This window comes from Corylus avellana, chromosome 8, assembly GCF_965113065.1.
Source record: "Corylus avellana chromosome 8, dhCorAvel1.hap1.2, whole genome shotgun sequence".
NCBI lineage: Eukaryota > Viridiplantae > Streptophyta > Magnoliopsida > Fagales > Betulaceae > Corylus > Corylus avellana.
Genome location: NC_142497.1, coordinates 1,379,502 through 1,398,981, shown reverse-complemented (window position 1 = coordinate 1,398,981; position 19,480 = coordinate 1,379,502). Strand labels below are relative to the sequence as shown.

The 19,480-nt window shown below is 35.2% G+C and overlaps 2 protein-coding genes across 4 annotated transcripts; both read right to left on the bottom strand.

The window, feature by feature from the left end:
• Positions 1–4,951: 4,951 nt before the first annotated feature.
• LOC132164163 (multiple C2 domain and transmembrane region protein 5) lies at positions 4,952–8,704 on the bottom strand. 3 transcript variants are annotated; one of them, XM_088519198.1, is made up of 3 exons: positions 8,469–8,704; positions 8,153–8,305; positions 4,952–7,844 (listed from the first exon to the last, which is right to left on the bottom strand). In XM_088519198.1, the coding sequence occupies exon 3, from the start codon at positions 7,504–7,506 to the stop codon at positions 5,182–5,184; it is 2,325 nt and encodes a 774-aa protein (XP_088375324.1). In that variant the 5' UTR covers positions 7,507–7,844; positions 8,153–8,305; positions 8,469–8,704; the 3' UTR covers positions 4,952–5,181. The 3 variants fall into 3 exon arrangements, with proteins under 3 accessions (XP_088375324.1, XP_059430582.1, XP_059430583.1); XM_059574599.2 differs by having other exon boundaries at positions 8,153–8,704; XM_059574600.2 differs by lacking the exon at positions 8,153–8,305.
• Positions 8,705–11,987: 3,283 nt separating this feature from the next.
• On the bottom strand, positions 11,988–18,695 carry LOC132162977 (NAD(P)-binding Rossmann-fold superfamily protein). The gene is made up of 12 exons (XM_059573184.2): positions 18,315–18,695; positions 17,682–17,822; positions 16,910–16,958; positions 16,736–16,753; positions 15,528–15,643; positions 15,341–15,454; positions 14,936–14,986; positions 13,352–13,440; positions 13,174–13,234; positions 13,017–13,094; positions 12,713–12,823; positions 11,988–12,301 (listed from the first exon to the last, which is right to left on the bottom strand). Exons 1-12 carry the CDS (start codon positions 18,438–18,440, stop codon positions 12,173–12,175), a joined length of 1,083 nt encoding a protein of 360 aa, XP_059429167.2. The 5' UTR covers positions 18,441–18,695; the 3' UTR covers positions 11,988–12,172.
• Between the last annotated feature and the right edge of the window lie 785 nt (positions 18,696–19,480).

Here is a 19,480-nt window from a genome sequence, read left to right as displayed (position 1 = left end):
ATATAAAGTTAGCATTATATGCATATTTATAATGCTATCAATATATCAGCATATATAAAGTTTATACAAAAAGAACCAAATCTTTGTCGGCAATACAAAACTATATATGCAGAATCAGCAAAAAAAAAAAAAGTATTTTCCGTTTGTAGATTCTCTATGCTCAATATTAACATGACATTCTTAGCTGTTTCTTTTTTGCCGGCAACAACGCATGTGATAAACATATGTTTCTTTTGTTTCTTTTGCTTTTTTTCATTTTAGCTTTTAATTGCTTTAATTTAACACATAATATATTCTATTTGTTTAACTAATGATTTAATCAACTAGCATATGCTATTGTTACAAGTAACATAAAAGTAATCGAAGATTCTCCCTCACCCCCATCTAATTCCCTCCACTTTTACCATCCCTCCTCTCCCATTGTTAGATTTTCTCACTTATAAATTTCAACGGACAAAAGTTTTATTAAAAGAGAGAAAATTGAGAAACTCCTTTAACCCAGTTTGAAAGAGAACTCAGTCCAATTCAAAATCATTGCGAACAAAAACATTATAAAGACTAAAAAAGCTCCAAAGGAAAATGGCGACAGATTTTACATATTGCAAGAGATAATAGTTTAGATGACAATCTGGAGGGAAAAAAAAACATATTGTAAGGGCCATAAACCTGCACCAACTAAAATTAATGAAACAAAGATCTACTTGAGGCGGCTCTTGCTGCAGCAACATCTGCAGAACCATGGCATATAGGGAAAATGATAGGGAGGAGTCAGCAGCAGCTATGAAGGCCATACTTGCTTACAACATGCTGTCTGATCTTGCAGGCAACCTTCTAAAGAAGTTGAGTGGAACTGGGGGAAGTTTGTGACGGAACCTGGGGTGCCTTAAAACATAAATTCCTGTGAGAAGGGCCACAACTTGGAAAGGGGTAACATAGGTATGGCTGCTGGTTTGGCAACAAACCGGCAGCCACCCAGTCGTTTTTTAAAAAAATAAAAAATAAAAAATAGTTTTATGTGCGGGTGAAAGATGAGCAATTTTAAAGTTTTTGGATGTGGGTGGTTGTTATAAACTCAAACTTTGAGCCCAAATATTTTTAAAATTAGAGACGTTTGAATAGTAACATACTATTCCAACGTCCCTATTCATAGGTGTGAATAGTGTTACTATTCACGCATCGTTATTCATACACGAAAGATGACGTGTGAATAGTATTACTATTCATGCGTGAATAGTGATGTGTGAATAGTAACACTATTCAAAGGTATCCTGGTATTCTTCTAGTGTTTTCCTAGTCCTAGATAGATATTATTTTCAAAAAAAAAAAAAAAAGTTGCTCTTATATATATCTCTCACTTGGTATTTAGAAAATAATATCCACGTAAGATTAGGAGAACACAAAGAGAGCACCTATGATTTTTCCTATTCAAATGTCCCTATTTTATTAATATGAACTTTTGAACAATAAAACGTCTCAAATTATTGACATACGATTTTCAAAAATGTCACTAATTGGACTTTTTTGTAATGTAGATTTATTTATAAATATTTTAATCATATATATTTTATAACTAGAAGGCAAGCCTTTGCCGGCCCCTCTAGTTCCGTCCTAATAGATGACATAATTTAAAGAAAAATAAATAAATATAAGTCAAATTACGGGAATTAGTAATGTAATTGTGTTGCATGCTTGCCATGCCATGAGTTACTTGAGGAAATTTAATTAAGGGGTTATGGCCTAGTTGTCAACGCTTATTACAGTACGTCAGTTTTACTTTAAAATAAAAAGAGAAACTTTTTATTGAAAATGACATTCCTATTCCTATACAAGTGATATCAAAATTGGTATATATTATTGGTTTAATCTGTAAAATAATAACGGATATGTCATGTTATTTTCAGTCACCAAGGTTTTGCCAAATGTCAGTATACTTCTAGCTCCGTATGTATTTGAACAAAGTTAATGTTGGTGTTATCGTCTACTTCCAACCTAAAATGAAACCAAAATAGTATTAGAACTTGGGATCTTCATAGGAAGGCATAAATTTTAAAACAGAAATTAAGCAGACATGTTGCATTGATAATGTTTTTAGACAAGAAGAATCATGTAATGGTAGCCTAGATATAAAGAAAGAATTAGATGATGAAGAACAATGGAAATTGCTTTTAGAGATAAACCTCCCAAACTAAATACAATAAGGAATGGGAAATATATTGTGACGTCCCACATTGCTTGAGCATAAAAAAGATGATATGTTTATATAGAATATACTATCTTTAAATGGTATGAGGTCTTTTAAGGGTAAACCCAATAATAAAACCATGCGGGCTTGACCCAAAGCGGACAATATCATACCACTTGAAACATAGGTGTTACATATATGGCATTTGTTTAACCACATATATAGGAAGTAGTGGTGTGATGTTAATTCGTATTTGTGTGTTTGTTTCAAGTACAATATATATATAGTTTAGGGTAGGATGTTTAAATTTTTTACTATGGAAACAAACGGGGTCGTATTATTTGAGTTTACTTTGTGGTCATAACTGGTGCAAGAGTATAACTATCTATTAGAACAAAACAAATGGATTTAATAATGTTAATTGAGAATATGACCTAACTATCTATCAACTATAACCTAACTCATTTAATTAAGCAGGTTAAACCCCTCAATTCTAACCCGCTAATTTCATGCAGGGTTCAAAAGTCGTGTCAAAAATTGACAATCTTAAGAAAAAGTAAGGATAAAGATTAATATTCCGTTATTTCTTATAACTTTTTTCTAGCATAGAAAGCATTTTATCAAATGACAAACTAGACAATCTTAAAGTAGAGAGCAGCATTGTACCTGGGAATTGAAGTAGAAAAAGAAAAAGAAAATGTTAATATTTGGTCTTCCTGAAAATTTCCAATCAATAGAAACATATATCCTTTTGTTTAACCTAATATACTATTTTACCTTCCCTATACTAATGTATCTTATTCAAAAAAAATAAAGGGTAATATTATTCTACTCATGCAATGCATCTAGACCCCATTTATACAGAGATGGAGTGTTTGCTGAAATGCAACCGAAGGTTGATCAATTCAAACATATATAAAACGAACGGGATCGTATTATTTTAATATACTTTGTGGGTGTCAGAATAAAACAAATGGGTTTGATAATGGTAATTGAGAATATGACCCAATTAAACAAGTTATATACATAAATATCTATGGATTCTGAATTAATCTAGGAAAAGGATATGCGGGGGCGTTTGGTACGCGGATGGCTATTTCATTACGGAAAAAAATAACTATAACTTGGAGTTAAAAAGCTAGAAATATTGAATAGCTATTTCTATTCGTTAGTATGGTTTTAGTATTAGAATGGAACCTTAAATATGTATTCAACTGTTTGACATAGAACAGTACACTGGTGAATTGAATTATATTTTAATCAAATTTCGTAGAACACCCATATAAAAAGCTTGCCTCTGTACAGTGCCAAACCCAGTTGGGAGCCCAAACCCCACAAAAGTTCCACATTTTCTCTTAAAGTTTGGGTTTTTCTTTGTAAAAAAGCCCCCCCTCATTTCTTCCATTTTCCCCCTTCAAACAACCAAAACTCAAAATTCTAGTTATTTCGAGTCTTGTTCGAATACGGCTGGGGTCGTTTAAAGTACCTAATTCCAAATTCTAAGAGTTTTAAACCCCTTTTTTGTTACATTCCAACCACATCTCATCTAATCCTTTTTTAATTTGTTAAAAGTTCTTAATTTATTTATGATTGCCAGGGAGAAGTGTTAAACTAATATTGCAGCATTAATCCTAAAAAATAAAATATATTATGTATTATCTCATCAAAATCTATATATTTAAAACGAGTAGTGATTTTTGGCACACTGGTGTGCTTGATCAACAGTAAACACTCCGGTGTTAAAATATTATAAAATATTATTAAAATAATATTTGAACAGTAAAAAAAATAAAATAAAATAATATTTTAACATCGGCCTGCTTACTGTTCAAGCACGCCGGTGTACCAAAAATCACCACTCATTCAAAACATCTAAGGTTAGGAATACGGCGATGCAAGTAACATGTGAAGTAGGTAGACTGGTTGCGAGCTTTGGTTTCAAATGATTGTCTATGTGCTTACTACATCTGTTATTTCGTAGATCGTTTGCAATTGGTATTAGTTCTATTGTCAATATTGTTTATGCTTCAAGCAAGCTTAATGAAGAATTGAAGTTTGCTCAATCTCTTACATTGACATGCAACATTCTTATATCTTTCCTAGGGTGATATTCGATTGAAGGCTCTTCAAGTTTCATTATTTTGACAACTTTCTAAGTCTACCCCTTTTCTATGCATGAAAATTGGGATATACAAAGTTAGCATTATATGCATATTTATAAGGCCAGCAAATTTATCAGCATATATAAAGTTTATACAAAAAGAACCAAATCTTTGTCAGCAATACAAAACTATATATGCAGAATCAGCCAAAAAAAAAGTATTTTCCGTTTGTAGATTCTCTATGCTCAATATTAACATGACATTCTTAGCTATTTCTTTTTTGCCGGCAACAATGCATGTGATAAACATATGTTTCTTTTGTTTCTTTTGCTTTTTTTCATTTTAGCTTTTAATTGCTTTAATTTAACACATAATATATTCTATTTGTTTAACTAATGATTTAATCAACTAGCATATGCTATGTTACAAGTAACATAAAAGTACTAGAAGATTCTCCCTCACCCCCATCTAATTCCCTCCACTTTTACCATCCCACCTCTCCCATTGTTAGATTTTCTCACTTACAAATTGTATAGGACAGAAGTTTTAATAGACTAGGTTGAAGGAAAGGAAATTGAGAAATTCCATCAACCCAGTTTGAAAAAGAACTCGGTCCAATTCAAAATCATTGCGAATAAAAACATTATAAAGACTAAAAAAGCTCCAAAGGAAAATGGCGACAGATTTTACATATTGCAAGAGATAATAGTTTAGATGACAATCTGGAGGAAAAAAAAAAAAAAAACATATTGTAAGGGCCATAAACCTGCACCAACTAAAATTAATGAAACAAAGATCTACTTGAGGCGGTTCTTGCTGCAGCAACATCTGCAGAACTATGGCATATAGAGAAAATGAAAGGAAGGAGTCAGCAGCAGCTATGAAGGCCATACTTGCTTACAACATGCTGTCTGATCTTGCAGGCAACCTTCTAAAGAAGTTGAGTGGAACTGAGGGAAGTTTGTGGCGGAACCTGGGGTGCCTTAACACATAAATTCCTATGAGAAGGGCCACAACTTGGAAAGGAGTAACATAGAGGACAAGGGCAGCAATGAAACAAAAGGTAACGAACAGAGTGGTTGCTCTTGGGTCTCTCCAGCTCAGAAGAGACTGAAACCTTTCCCCTTGAGTAGCCATGTCACCAACCACAGTCTGAACCCTCCCTCCAATACTTCTCAGTCGATCGTATCTCATCCTAACCATATCAGACGACTTGGAAGTAGGGAATGTATCAAACTCTTCATCTAGTTCATCAGGATGAGCAGCATCAGCATGGGACAGCCGGGTGTCCATGTGAGGAGGGTGTCGTGATCGCCATCGGTAGTTCCAAATTCCAATCAAGAAAAGGTACAGAAAGATAGTTGGAAGTATAAGCTCAGGATAAAGGACCAATATAATGAAAAGGATGTGAATCAAAATGGTTGTGAGAGGATTCTTCCAATTGCAGATAGAATCAAACCATTTTCCAACTGCAATCAACCCACTTAGAACTCCCATGATTCTGAAAAAGTTTGCTTTGCTCCTCCTCATACTCCACATATGTGAATCCACATCCAGCATATATGACACCACCTCTTTCCTCAAAGGCGGTTCTGCACGGCTCAGCCTCATGGAGACAATTTGCATAGCCTGGTGCCTCAAGCTATCAAGCTGAATTACAGACAGGGGATGAATGTAGTGCATTTTTGGCAACAATGGGTGTGAATACAGATGCAACATGTTAATCAAAGATGAACACGTGAATCTCACTGCCAACTGAATTTCACCCGTTTTCTTCACCCCTGAAGATTGTAGGACCAGAAGGGGATATGCATGCGTGTAAACTCTATCGGTTTCAAGGGTTGATAGCCGAATCCTTACCTTCCCAATTTTTGAATCTTTCCCCCCTCCAGCTTTATCTCCCCCATGTATATGACCATTATCAAAAACTCCAATTGTAATGACAGTACATGGGTCGTAAACCTCCCAAATGTATTGTTCATTCCACTTTGGCAAAAAGCTATCCACAATTGTCCTTGTTCGGACCCATTTCTGCCCATATTTAGCTACACAATAAGCATCTGTGGTTCCTCGACCATCTTTTGTCTTCATTGGCATCAACCCATGAGCGCTAATAACCCCCAGTTCCAAAATTCCAATGTTGGACTTCCACAATTGCTTTGCTGTTGGCCTAAGATCACTACTGTAGTGTGTAGATTCATCCAAAACATGGTACCCACCATCCAAGGAGATCCTCAAATGAATCCTACTGGCAAATTTAGTCTCCTTTTTCAGCTCCCCTTCTACAACCACATGCTTCTCAAGATTAAACCACCTAGTGTTTACAGGCTTATGGTCTAACCTCCTCTGTACATTCTGTAAAGGAATCATACACTTCCCCAAGGTCTCATCCTTGTTTGATCCCACCCTATCTTCCACAGTCAGAATCAAGGGTTCCTCAAACGGTTCCGCAACAACAAACAACAAGTCCTCATTCCACATGGGATTGATACTCTTACTTTGTGATGTCCTAGTCCTCAATGCCTGGTTTCCAAGTATAACCTTCACATAAACTTCTGGGTACCTAGTTTTATCGTTAGGTACCAAGTCCTGAGCTTCAATCACATTGACCCTCACATACCAAAGCTTCGGGGAAAGATACACCTTTGATCTAATGTTTGCAACACCATCAGGGCCAACAGTTGCAGCATCTGAATGCCATGCATCAGGAAATGCCTCATCCGCTTGAGTTCCCATCCAAACAGCAAGCATCAGCTCTCCCTTAGCCTTATCCGCCCTCCGGTCCTCCAGTCTATACCACTGTGGCGCCAATGGACTATCCGGTGGAAAACGTTTTGGGATGTCAATGATATCAAACATAACCCTGCCTATTAAATCATCTAGCACAACATCCTTATCTTTCACCACCACTTCCAAAACCGAAGCTTGAATTCGTTCTTTCGAGAAGGCAAAAACCTGATTCCATTCAGGGTTGGACTTCTTCTCAAAATGTTTTGTAACTCCCTTGTAATTTCCAAGTTTCACTTCAACATAGGGATCACAACTACCAGTAACATCCTTTCCAGGTAATTCCTTCGCTTTGACAACACGGACATAAAGGTACTGCATTTGCTCAACAAGGTCATAGGCGCAAGAGAGCTTATCACCCGTGATTGAACCTGCGCCAATCTTGGGTGAGGTCTCCTTAAGAGCAAAGTCTTGAGGTTGCGGAGGCTTCTGCATTTTTCTAGTTCACACTATAGAACCAGGCGGGATGCCAAAAGACTGAAGTGTAGAAGACAGAAAATGGATTTTGAAACCAAACTTTCGAAACAAAATAAGGATTTACAGAGGTGATATCACTACTACTGAAAACGTCAACTTTTTCTTCATAGACCCAAAACCCGATTGTTAAAAGCAATCTTTAGTCCTTTCACACAAGGGTGACTTCAAAAAAGATGCCCGAGAGCTATGAAAAGAAAGGAAGGAGAAAAGAACCTAATCAATTCTAGCACACAAGAAGTAGAAGAGAAACACTTGGCACGCTTCCGTGAAAGATTTAAACCAGAAAGCGCAACCACCTGCAAAATCAAAGCAAGAAATGATAAGTTACTATAATTACTCCTCCCTCCATTTGATTGCTGCTAGGGGGCCAAAGAAAAGCCTGATATTAAATCACTTTTTCCTTTCAATTTTTTGATTCACCATAAGACAATCACGGCAGCTTAATAGGTAGTATATAGGTTCAGCCAAGAGTTGGGGTTAAGCTCTATCAAGTGGAAATCCAGTATTATGACAGATACCAGTATCAATGTTTGTATATTTTTTTTTTCCCTATTCATGCATTTTCTTGGCAACCAAACAGAGAATAAAAGAAAAGAAAGCATACATTTGTTAGGATGTACTCTGAGACAACAGGGTGAGTAGCTGATATTTGACAACACAGATCTAGCTCAAAACCCACCATTAAAGATACCAACTTGAAGAAGTAAGCTCAACGTACAAAAGTAAACTTGCCCATTAGCTTCAACAACTACTTACTCTGAAACAAACAGAGTTTTTCAACAACTACTCCAACCAACTTGAAACAATATCTATTACATCATTTACATGCATTGCTGATTGCTGAACAGGTCAAAGAAATGCAAAGTACTTCTGGTTCACACGCACAAACACTCACACTCACACACCAGTTAACCACTGACCTGAAGCACAGTTGGCGACAAAGAGCTTTCTTTAATGTGCTGCAATGAAAAATTTAATTTTTTTTACACAAAAATTATGTAAAGAAAGATGAAAAGTGAAGGTAAGGAAGCTGAAGAGTGAACTACTATAGAAAGTGGGTGTCTATGTATATGGGGCTTGGGGGCTGAGAGATCTGTGAATCTCCATAAAGGCATAAAGAAGACAGACGACCACCAACAAGGTTCCAACTTTTTCATCTTTTTTTCTCTTTGGTATTGGGGAAACTAAGCCAGGATTTATGTATGTGATTTTGTTTAATTTTTTAATTTGGTAAATTCGAGACTCGATTTTTCTTCTTGTTTTTTTTAACGTTCAATTTTGTAAATTTGAGACTCGAATATATATATATATATATATATATATATATAAGCATATGAAAAGACAATTATACCCTTTAGATAATTTCTTTTTAAAAAAATGACAATAAAACGTTAGACAAGTTCACATGTCCAACTTCAATTGAGCTACCCACAAATTAGGACGCGATCGTAAGTCATCCCTTACCAATGAGGTGTTGTGGCCACCTCAAGTTAGAGGCCACCCCTTAACACATTGGGTGGGTCTTGGTTACGCCCAATGTGTTAATAAAGGAGTGGTCGCGACACGCCGACACCCATGTTATTAGTGATTGGATCATGTCACCTACAACAACCGTTGTCGTTTAGCCGAATGAGCTTGTCTAAAGACTTTTTTTTGTTTTATTTTTTTTTTTTATAATGTTTTGTCAAGGGCATAATTATCCTTTTAAGTACATTTTTTTTTTGTTTTTTTTTTTTTTTTTATCAATTTGACAAAAATGTTAACAGAGGTTTTCACGAATTCATCAAATTAAGAATTAGGATATTAAAATCAAAATCAAAATGACATAAAGCATAAGAGATCCTAAAATTGGAAACTCATTTTGCACAAGCAACCGAGGCACACGTGCGAGGATTGTAGCCGGTTTTGGCACATGCTGGGACGGTTGGTTTGGTTGGAGACCGGTGATTCTTGGAGATGAGAAATTATTTTTATCTTCTTGGTTTTCCCAAAGTTATATTATGAAGCATTTGAATTTACTTCACAGTGGGTGGTTCCCCAATCTAGCACGCAAAGACTATCATAGTAATATTTGGAATCTTAAAAGTTTAGGCACACCCAATAATAATAGATGTCCTTTTTTATTTTTATTTTGTCTTAAATATTTATTTAGAGCAGATACACACCTATAAAGTGACAACTAGCCCCTTCCACAATTGATGTGGGATAACCTACATAATCTTCCTCTCATACATCGAGTCCTAGGTCGGAGCAGCGACAATCCGTTTCTCCCGTGAACTATTTGGGCGAAACTTGTTGGTAAACTTGGGCTCTAATACTAATGTTGGATGGTCTTTGGCCTATCTTAACCCCAAAAGTTAGCTCAAGACGTGAGGCTTTTCCTCACACTTATAAAGTGACCACCAGCCCTTTCTGTAACCGATATTGGATAATCCCAACACTTTTTACTCTCATTTTAACATTCCAATCAGCCAAATAACTAGCCAAAAGAGAATGCTCTAATAACAAAAAAATAATTCTTACCTTCATGGCACATATTCAAAACTTCTTTTCAAATAAAATAAATGAATTAAATGTTAACTGCATTAAGCGGGCAGTCTCAACTAAAAAATTAAAAATTAAAAATTAAAAATTAAAGACCGATGAACATTGCCACATCAGCTTGATAAAACCAAAATTGAGTAAATTGTTGCAGTGAAACTGAAAGCGTACCAAGAAGGCTTATATATATTCTTTTGCATGATGCATATGGCATCTCTCTCTTTAATTCTACTTGTGCATGTGACTATGTCATAATGTCTTGCATGAGTGTGTTTTTCTTTTTCTTTGTTTTTGCTAAAATGTCTTGCACGAGTATTTTGTAAGCCCAATGGAAATCAACAACTTGTATGATTGGCAATATTTGTGGTAGATTTGGACCATTTGGTACCATTATTGTGTTGAAAGTTGATTTGGTAGGTTGACTCCCGGTAACTCGGCTGAGTTAACAACACGACGAGAGAGTGACAGAGTCATGGGGGGCCATTCTCTAAAATAACATGTAACGTCTTCTACACGTATATCATCAATGGTATTTATTCGTTGATAGCAAAATTGCCTCTCTTTGGTCCATGCTGCTGCTTTCAATGGCGGTTGAGAAAATAATGAGAAAGAATTGGTGTTAGGTATGGTTGGTTTGGAACCAAGCCATCCTCTAGAAAGAATTATTTTTTTATTTTTGTTGTCTGAAACTTTGTTATAATTTCCGAAGAAAGGCCATTAATGGTCCTTGTGCGCCGCAGTGAAGCATTTCCAGAAGTTTGGTCGGCCGTAGGAATTTTCAGAAAGTATTGCAGTAAAACTTCATTGAAAATAGCCTGATTTATTTATGATCAATTCATCAAATGTCCTTTTGTGGCTTTATTAATGTTGTTTCATTAAACCACTAAAAGATCCTGAAAGAGAAGGAATGCCCTCCCGACCAAGAGAACAACTTTTATCCATTTTCTTACATGGCATTTAATGTGTGTGTATACCTTAATTGAGATTTTTGTTTGGTTCTACATCTAAGCTTGCCTAGAATTAATGCATGGTTCCACATCAATGTGCATAATTGAACTGAAACTCACTAGTCTCATAGGGAAAATAATTCATCGGGGAATTGAGATCCAATGGTATTGTGCTGGTGTGACGGGTCTCAAACCGTTTCGTTTTGAGTTAATATAAAATGAACGGCCCAAATAAGAGTATTTTACGCCGAATATTAACTCGTTTTGTTTTTGAGTTTAAGTTGTAAGTTCAAACTCTCGCTAATATATAGGACAAAGCGAAAATAATTGAGAATGGGCTAAATGAATGATCCGGCCCATTGAATTGGCTGCCAGAACTGACGGCTTGAAAAGGCAAAGCTGAAGCAGATCTATCGACACAACACCTACTGCAGCAGCCGAAGAAAGAGAATCACAGCAGGAAATTAATAACTTAATGTCCAAGTATAGTGACATCAAGAAACCAAATACAGACCAAGTTTTCTTACTGTTAATGACTTTCCATGACTTTCCAACATCCAACTAAGTTGACTGAATTGGAGATAGCAAGTTGCAGAAGGTCGTTTGGGTAATAATGGATTCCTAGCTGCTTTTTGTGAGGTGCCATGCTACTATTTAATGCCTACATGTGAAGGGTTTGTCATCAAAATCGCCCAGGAAACGGATCCTTTCCATTTCAAAATCACTCAATTTCCTCTATTTAGTGCATTTTGAAGGGTAGTATTGTCTAAATATTTTAATGATGGTAATGCATTAAATGCAATACTCTTCAAAATACACTAAATTGAGGAAATAGAGAGATTTTGAAATGAAGGGGATCCTTTTCCAATGGCCCATACACCCTAATTGGCTCTGACAGACTATCCAGTGAGGTTTTTGGTGAAATTGAACTCCACAGGAGACAAATATAGAGTTCAAAAATATCATCACAATTTTTATTGATTTAATTCAATTACAATGGAATGAAATGGTCCCTAGATCCCTTGAATACTCCCACATGCATATCCCTGGACTATTTATTTTGACTTAAATCTGTTTAATATGAAAATGTCACAACAAAACGATCATGTCACTGAAGAAGAAATCCCATCAGAAAGCTAAAAAATTTTCACTTTAACTAGGGCCCCTTGTTTTGTTCCAGATTCAATCATTGCCTCTAGAACCGCAACGTCTCTAGCACCTTCTAGATAAGAGAGGCGAGGATCAGCTTCGTAGCCGCTCCCCTTCTGCAAAATAATAAATAGGAGGAGTTACAGATCAGTCGCTGCAGCACATTGGATTTTGTTTTATTATTGTTTAATTGCAAAGATTTCTCAAATGAAGTTACGAAAACCAATATAAGTTTTCCAACAGCTGGTCTCCAGAAAGTCCAAATAATTGAATGAGAGAATAGACAGAATTATGCAAAAGAAAGCTATGAAAATGCTGTCTAGCCAGTGCAATTGAGAGGTAAGTTTAAGAATGAGAAGATGTTGCAACAAATTGAATGCCATCAAGATTTGTGAACTCGTTTTCTTTGCAGGAACCAGAAATATATAGCCTCCATAGTCAATACATTAACAATGCCAATATCACCATATTATAGAATATTGAAACCAACCATGTATACATGCTTGAGAAGTAACATATTCGACTACCTTAAGCGTCGCCAGCGATATGTCATGTATAAAAGTTTTTAATTCGTCATTTACTCCACTGAAGGTGAAAAAGGAGCTTTTGCTTTGCCCGTCGGAATTATAGAAGGAAACCTGTAATGCATGATTGGACATAATAATAGGTTGCTACTATCACAAGCTAATATAGTAAGTCAAATTGCGAGTCAAGATAATAATCAAGTATTTTTAGTCTCTAAAATTTAAATACATGAGTTTACAAAGAACACCAGGCTAGTAATTATATGTGAATATCTATACTACAATAAAAATTTGATTCTCAATATACCAGGTAACCATGTCGTCCATCTATATTTCCACGCTCAATTTGCAGTGTTCCCTTAAAGCCAACAACTCGCCAGAATATCTAAAACACAGCAACTACAATGATTAAAGTATCTTCATATGTGCATAAGATTACAGTAAATCTATCATTTACCACATGCCTTGGGAGATCTTGAAGAGACAACCATCACAAAAACTCCGGAACATCCATTCTCCAGTTGACTAAGGCAAGGAAATTCCAAAAATTCACCTTCAGTCTTCCAATTGTGTCAGGAAAGAAAGAGTAAAAAAAAAGGACTTGAGATTCTTGGAAAGTAAATTCCATGCACGCAAACTTACAAGAGAGAGGATATGTTATCTGGTGGGGGTAAGGTTGCATCCACATGAGAAGTCATAGCAGACACTGAGACTATCTCACTGTCTACAAGCTGTTCAAATGAAAACAAGAAAATCACATTTATTAGATAGTGTACTAGAAAAAACACACTCCATGTTTATAAGGCATCTTTGAGTTGATAAGGCAATGTTTTAATACAAATTCACATGGTAAGTGTTCAAGGATGTTTCTTACAAAGAAAAATCAAGTCAGCTGTTTCAATCATTTTAAGACAATTCGTAAAGAGTCAACCATATTAAGAGCTATCACAAAATTCTTGTCCCTTTTTTGGTAATCCTTTTGGGAAAAAGGACTTCTGTGAAACTTTTTGAAAGAATAAGCAACTTTAAGAGATGTAAAAAACTCCCTTTTTTTTTTTTTTTGAAAAAAAAGGCATCGAGAAAGTAATACCAGCCAATGGCATAAGAAAGAAGACAAGAGTTTGCTAATGCAATGTTCGTCACTGCAGAGTTAGCAAAAATGAACAACGAAAAAAAAAAAAAATCCTTTCGAAAGCCATGCTAAAAACCATATTCAAAAGATTTGTTAAACTACCCTATTCAGGATATGTCAACAATATAATATTCTAGGTCATGTTATTAACCCCTAAAATAATTAAAAACCAAGATGTTCACTGCCATAATGCAACAGCTTGGGAGGAATCACACTTTCATTTCTGCTAACAAATGAACCCAACACTTTCTGCTTTTAGTATCAAAATTGGGCAGCATTATCACCAAAGCGCCTTTTGGTTGTTTCTGCATCATGTTTGTACCATATTATCTTATTCTTGCCCGCCACTCACAAGGCAGTAGGGGACGCTCTTTCACAAGAAGTGGGAAAACGTTTATTCATCAACATAAACACAAATGGTGCTGCAAGCATGCAGAAAGAGTTATCATGGTTTATTTGTGGTTAGTATTACACCTCTCTTTTTCCCCAATCCCAAATCAAAAGATAAATAATATCTCTTAAAACTCTGTTTGATGCGCAACCTGCTTCATAATACATATGTGCCCAAACAGAGCACTTCCCAGTTTACCAAACATGACTTCAGTAATTCTGATCTTAGATACTGAAACAGCCCCAAAAGTGGTAAGACTTTATGTTAATCGTCAGTTTAGCAATACTGCTACAATATAATGAAATTTCTTAAATTTAAATTTTATTTTTTTCTCAATAAATACAAATGGGACTCTGGAAAGCCGGAGTCCAATAGTCTTAAATTCCATATACAACAAAGAGAGTAGTCAAACATGAAAAGGAGGTTCAAATGAGAGTCTAAAGAACACAATTGAATATTAGTATGACTATAATTCTAACACAGAATTCTCTCTTTTTCTTTTCTTTTGATAGGTAAAGTAAATTATGTAAGGGAAAAAAGGGGAGGAGGAGGTCCAAGTACAGGTAGACCATTCTAACATATGGAATTCAAATAACAATATTTCTTTAAGTTGATTAGGAGAATAAAATCCTTCACAAAAAAAAGGTGGACATGGTTTTTAAGCAACACTTCTGCCATTAATTAATAGGAAGTTTGAGATTACCATCCTCAGTCCTGCAATGAAATGGACCCCCATATCCAGGATGAAACCTCCCTGCCATAAGAATATAAACTTGTTAGAACTAGACATTAAAGGACTAATTTAAGTGTGATAATATGGGAAGAGCGCTGGCTACGTTAACAATCAAGCATGGCATCACTGAAAATCCAGAATTCATAAACAAGTAAATCCTTTACATTTTCTCTAAGGATGAGAAGAATGAAGTCTTGCTATTTAACATCGCATCATGTTGTATAGGCACCTGAGAATCTTTTGACCTCAAACTTCAATGGCATATTGAGAACTAGCTTACACTAAAGGTTATGCAAAGCATATGTTTGATGCCAAGTGCTCTTGTGAATAAGAAAAAGTAATGTTTGTTATTCAGCTTTATTATGGAACACATACAGTAAAGTTTCGCCTCCAAGTGCTTGAGAAGTATGGGTTTGAACTACTCATTGATCCTTCAACAATAACTTGGACACTCATCATATCCCCAATGTCAGCCATTAGTTTCTTGCACTGTGAAAGCAACAATCAGTGTCTGCCAAGCCAAAGCAATGGAAACCATTTCAAATATGACAGAAACAAGTACCTCAAGAAAAGCAGGTTCAAATCGATAGTTTTCTGCCACAGCCCAAATAGGATGGCTAGGGAGATTGGCACAAATAGATTTGTAGCTTGAGAGTGCAGTTTCCAGTTCATTAGTAGCTGCAATATTAAATTCTTAACAATTAAGTTACCCAAACACACCTTTGATATCAAATTCTGCTGATACCAGATTGAATGCTTCCACATGATATCAATCCAAAGAAAGAAGACCAGAAATTTCATTTCAATTTCATAATGAGAAAGATTGATTGACATGTTAAAATAATTAGTGAAATACACTCACACACCCATATATAAGAGCCAAATGAGACTCTTGACTGCAAGGTTGAGGTTTGATGAATACTCAGATACAGAGATACACTCTTCCCTCCAGATGAAAGCTGACTCACTAATATAGTTTGATAATGGTTATAATTAGGTGGCATTGGCACACTGGCCTTTACCTTCTGTTACCACCCAACCTCCAACGCAAAACTGTGGCTACATTGACACTCTCAACAGATTCAAAATCAGGTGACAATGCCTAAATTGATAACAAGTTTCTACCAGCAGCACACTTTAAATTTGGGAGAGAAGGGCCAGAAATTCTAGAGAATTAATTATTTTTTTCATATATTATGGAGTTTTGGGAAAAAAGAAAAGGACATGTGTTTGACAATGATATAACTTGGGCCAAGTTACAGAAGACGTGGGGAAGCTCAGAGATATTATACTTTTAGCTTCATTTTGGCGTTCTTCCCACTGAGAACATTTCTGGAGTCCACGCAGTTGATTCCATTGACAAGTGAGACTTAATGTTTATATGCACGCAACCTTGTCCTCATCAATATGGCTCTGATACACCTTTACTCTAGCCCCTTTCTGTAAATTTAAACTTGCTATTTCTTGTACTTATCTAAAAGAGTTTAATTGAAGTAACTATATAAGTTTTCAAGTGGACAAATCAAACTTTACAAAGAGAATTTGGGTTACAAAGAAAGAATATGGAAGACATTACCTAAAAACTGTTCTACAAATAAATATCAGCTCCTGGCATGATTTGATTATAGGTATAGTTGGTAACCCATGAACAGATTTAACCGAAAACGAACAAGAAACAACTAGTAGGAAATGACCACAATATATGTCATTAATCAGTTATACAGAATGATATGATAATGCTTGATTTGATTGAAAATGCATCATACTTACAAGCTGCTGCCGGTTTCTCTTCAGATTCATCAAGTTAGCCGAGCAACACATATGGCATGTCCAAAAAGGGAAATTTTAGTGCATTGTACAGAACAATAAGCATATATTATTTCCTACTATAATAGATTCAGTTAAACTGCCATCAGTTTATGGTTATTTTGAAACATAAGTTACCTTGAAGGACGTGCTTCCCTGCCTCTAGCAGCCTCAGTGAAATATCAACCTGAGCAAATTGCTTCACATGTAAGACACATCTAACCAATAATTACAAAGTTTAAAGCCATTAGCCTTCACACCTTGGACAATACAGAAACTGAACAGGGACATGTGAAATGGCGTGCAGAAATTTTCTCTAGAGTTAGATTAAACAACTTAAAGAATTTCAATGTCTATATATTTGATTTACTGATCTTTTCCGTAGTCAACTAACTATGCTTCTTACTTGTCATTATATTTAGTCTACTTTTCATTTTCTACTAAGCAAAATTTAATCTTCCTAACATAATTCATTGAAGATAATTTTGAGATTTACTTTAGCAATTCAGAGGATAGAGGAGAACGGCGATTAAAACAATGGTTAAGAAAGAAAAGAAATATATTTCTATCTTGTATGTACCAGAACATATGTTAACACTAAAACGAAATACTTCAGAGCTATTTCTTCTCTTGTATGCACATATCACCAAATGATTGTAAAACCAATAAAGCAGACAAACTTGAATTTACAGTGAAAATCAGCATCCTAGAATTTCTAAAAATTTACTTGAAACGGAAAGAGTGCAACTTTAAATCACCTCAGCACCAAAATAAAACCCAAAAGAAAAAAAAAATAATCAAAGAAAGGAATCTATAAGTCATAAGCAAAGATATTAATTACATGAGAATTGATTGATGAGCCAAATTGTATATACGGAAGAGAGGACAAAAAAAAAAAAGGGAATGATACCTGAGCTTGTCCGGCCAAAACGACCGCAACGCCAATTATTGAATCATCATGGATGATCTCATCAAGACCTTTATCACCCCACTTACACACCACTCCTGGAAAATATTTTTGAGCTATCTCAACGGCACCTCTTGCCGATTCCTGCATATGAACACACATGAAAACACAGAATACCCAATAAAATCTTTCTTTTCCCCAAGTCCTGTTTGTTTATAAAGAGAAGTGGAAAAAAAAAAAAAACAGACAACGCAGATATCCCACTACTATATTGTTTTTCCCCAACGTCCACTTGTTTCTACAGGAGAAAATACAATCCACAAGAATTTTCGCACACGTACACACAAATAGACACGCAGATATTGCATTGTTGCCTTCCTTATCCCCAAGTTTCTTTTTATTTATTCCCAAGATTGAGCATTTTCTCATATAATGTACTTCTTAATTCAAACATTCAACTCCTAATTAGAATGTAAAATTGGCTCCAAAGACTATGGCTTTGCATTGTGATGGCAGTTTCCTTATATGCTAGATCTTTACTAGAAAAGTTAATTAATTCACCAAGTATTAAACTGTAACTTAATCATAGTATTCTAAAAAGAAAGCATAATAAAAAGAACAAAAAATTGTAAGCACCTCAGAACGGCTCCAAATGGCTTTGAGAGTAAAGAGCTCGGAGATCTCAGCGAGCCTGGGAATGTACTGAGTCCTCACGAAGATCCCAGCTCCAATTATGGCAATCTGGGTCGCCTCCTTTTCCATTCCTGAAGTTCCTGCAATTGGGTTCTTCAACCTCCCTGCACTTCCTCAAGTCCCAAGTGGGTTTCCTTTTTTTTTTTCTTTTTTTTTTTTCTGTTTTTCCCTGTGTCTCCTTGCTTGTTTTGGAAGTAATACAATAAATCAGCAGTAATACATAAGATTGGGCAATGGGGATTGTTTTACATGTGCTCACTGCTCAGATGGAGAGGGACGGAGATTGATGGTTAGGTTGATGGAGCTTGGCCCTGGTGTCGATGTTTTCTTTTTCTTTTTCTTTTTTTTCTTTTTTTCTTTTTTTTTTTCTTTTTTTGTTTAAATAGAAGAACTTTTATTTCTTAATAAAAACAATGGAAATTGATAATTTTTTTATAAAAGAATATTTGACATCGATTAAGATTTGGTCATTGGGGGATTGTTTTACATGTGCCCCAAGAAGGATGGAGACGGGGTTTTTTTATATATACATTTTGTCGAAAATAGAGGAACTTATATATATATAATGAGAAATTGATAATTTTTTGATAAAAAAATATTTTGGTAGAAAGAAAATGGATTTGACTTAGGTGTGTGCAATAATTTTTTTTAACTGTCTAAATTTAATTTTACTCTTTTTTATTTTTTATAAAAAATTTCAAATTAAATTTGAACCATATCATATGAGTAATTTTGTTTTTAACCTAAACCGAATTCTAAAGAAACTTCACAATGCCCCAATTGCATAAAATTTGGACAGTTTCATGTAGAGCGGCCACGTGACTTACATGTTTTATAGGTTTTTAACTGTTAATTTCAAGTTGAATTTGTTTCCGTTCGTGAGTCGTATGAGGCGGAGCCCAACTAGTGCAATCCAAGCTTGGCACTAAGTAAAGAGATTATGAACACAATTTTTCTCTAAACTAGTTTAAAAGAATTTCATTCAATCTAATTTATTAAATTGATGTGTTCAAAATGTATGTGATTCACACTCACATGCATTCTTAACAATGCATGCGAGAGTCACACATTCTTACATGTATTTTGAGCACATATCAATTTAAAAGATT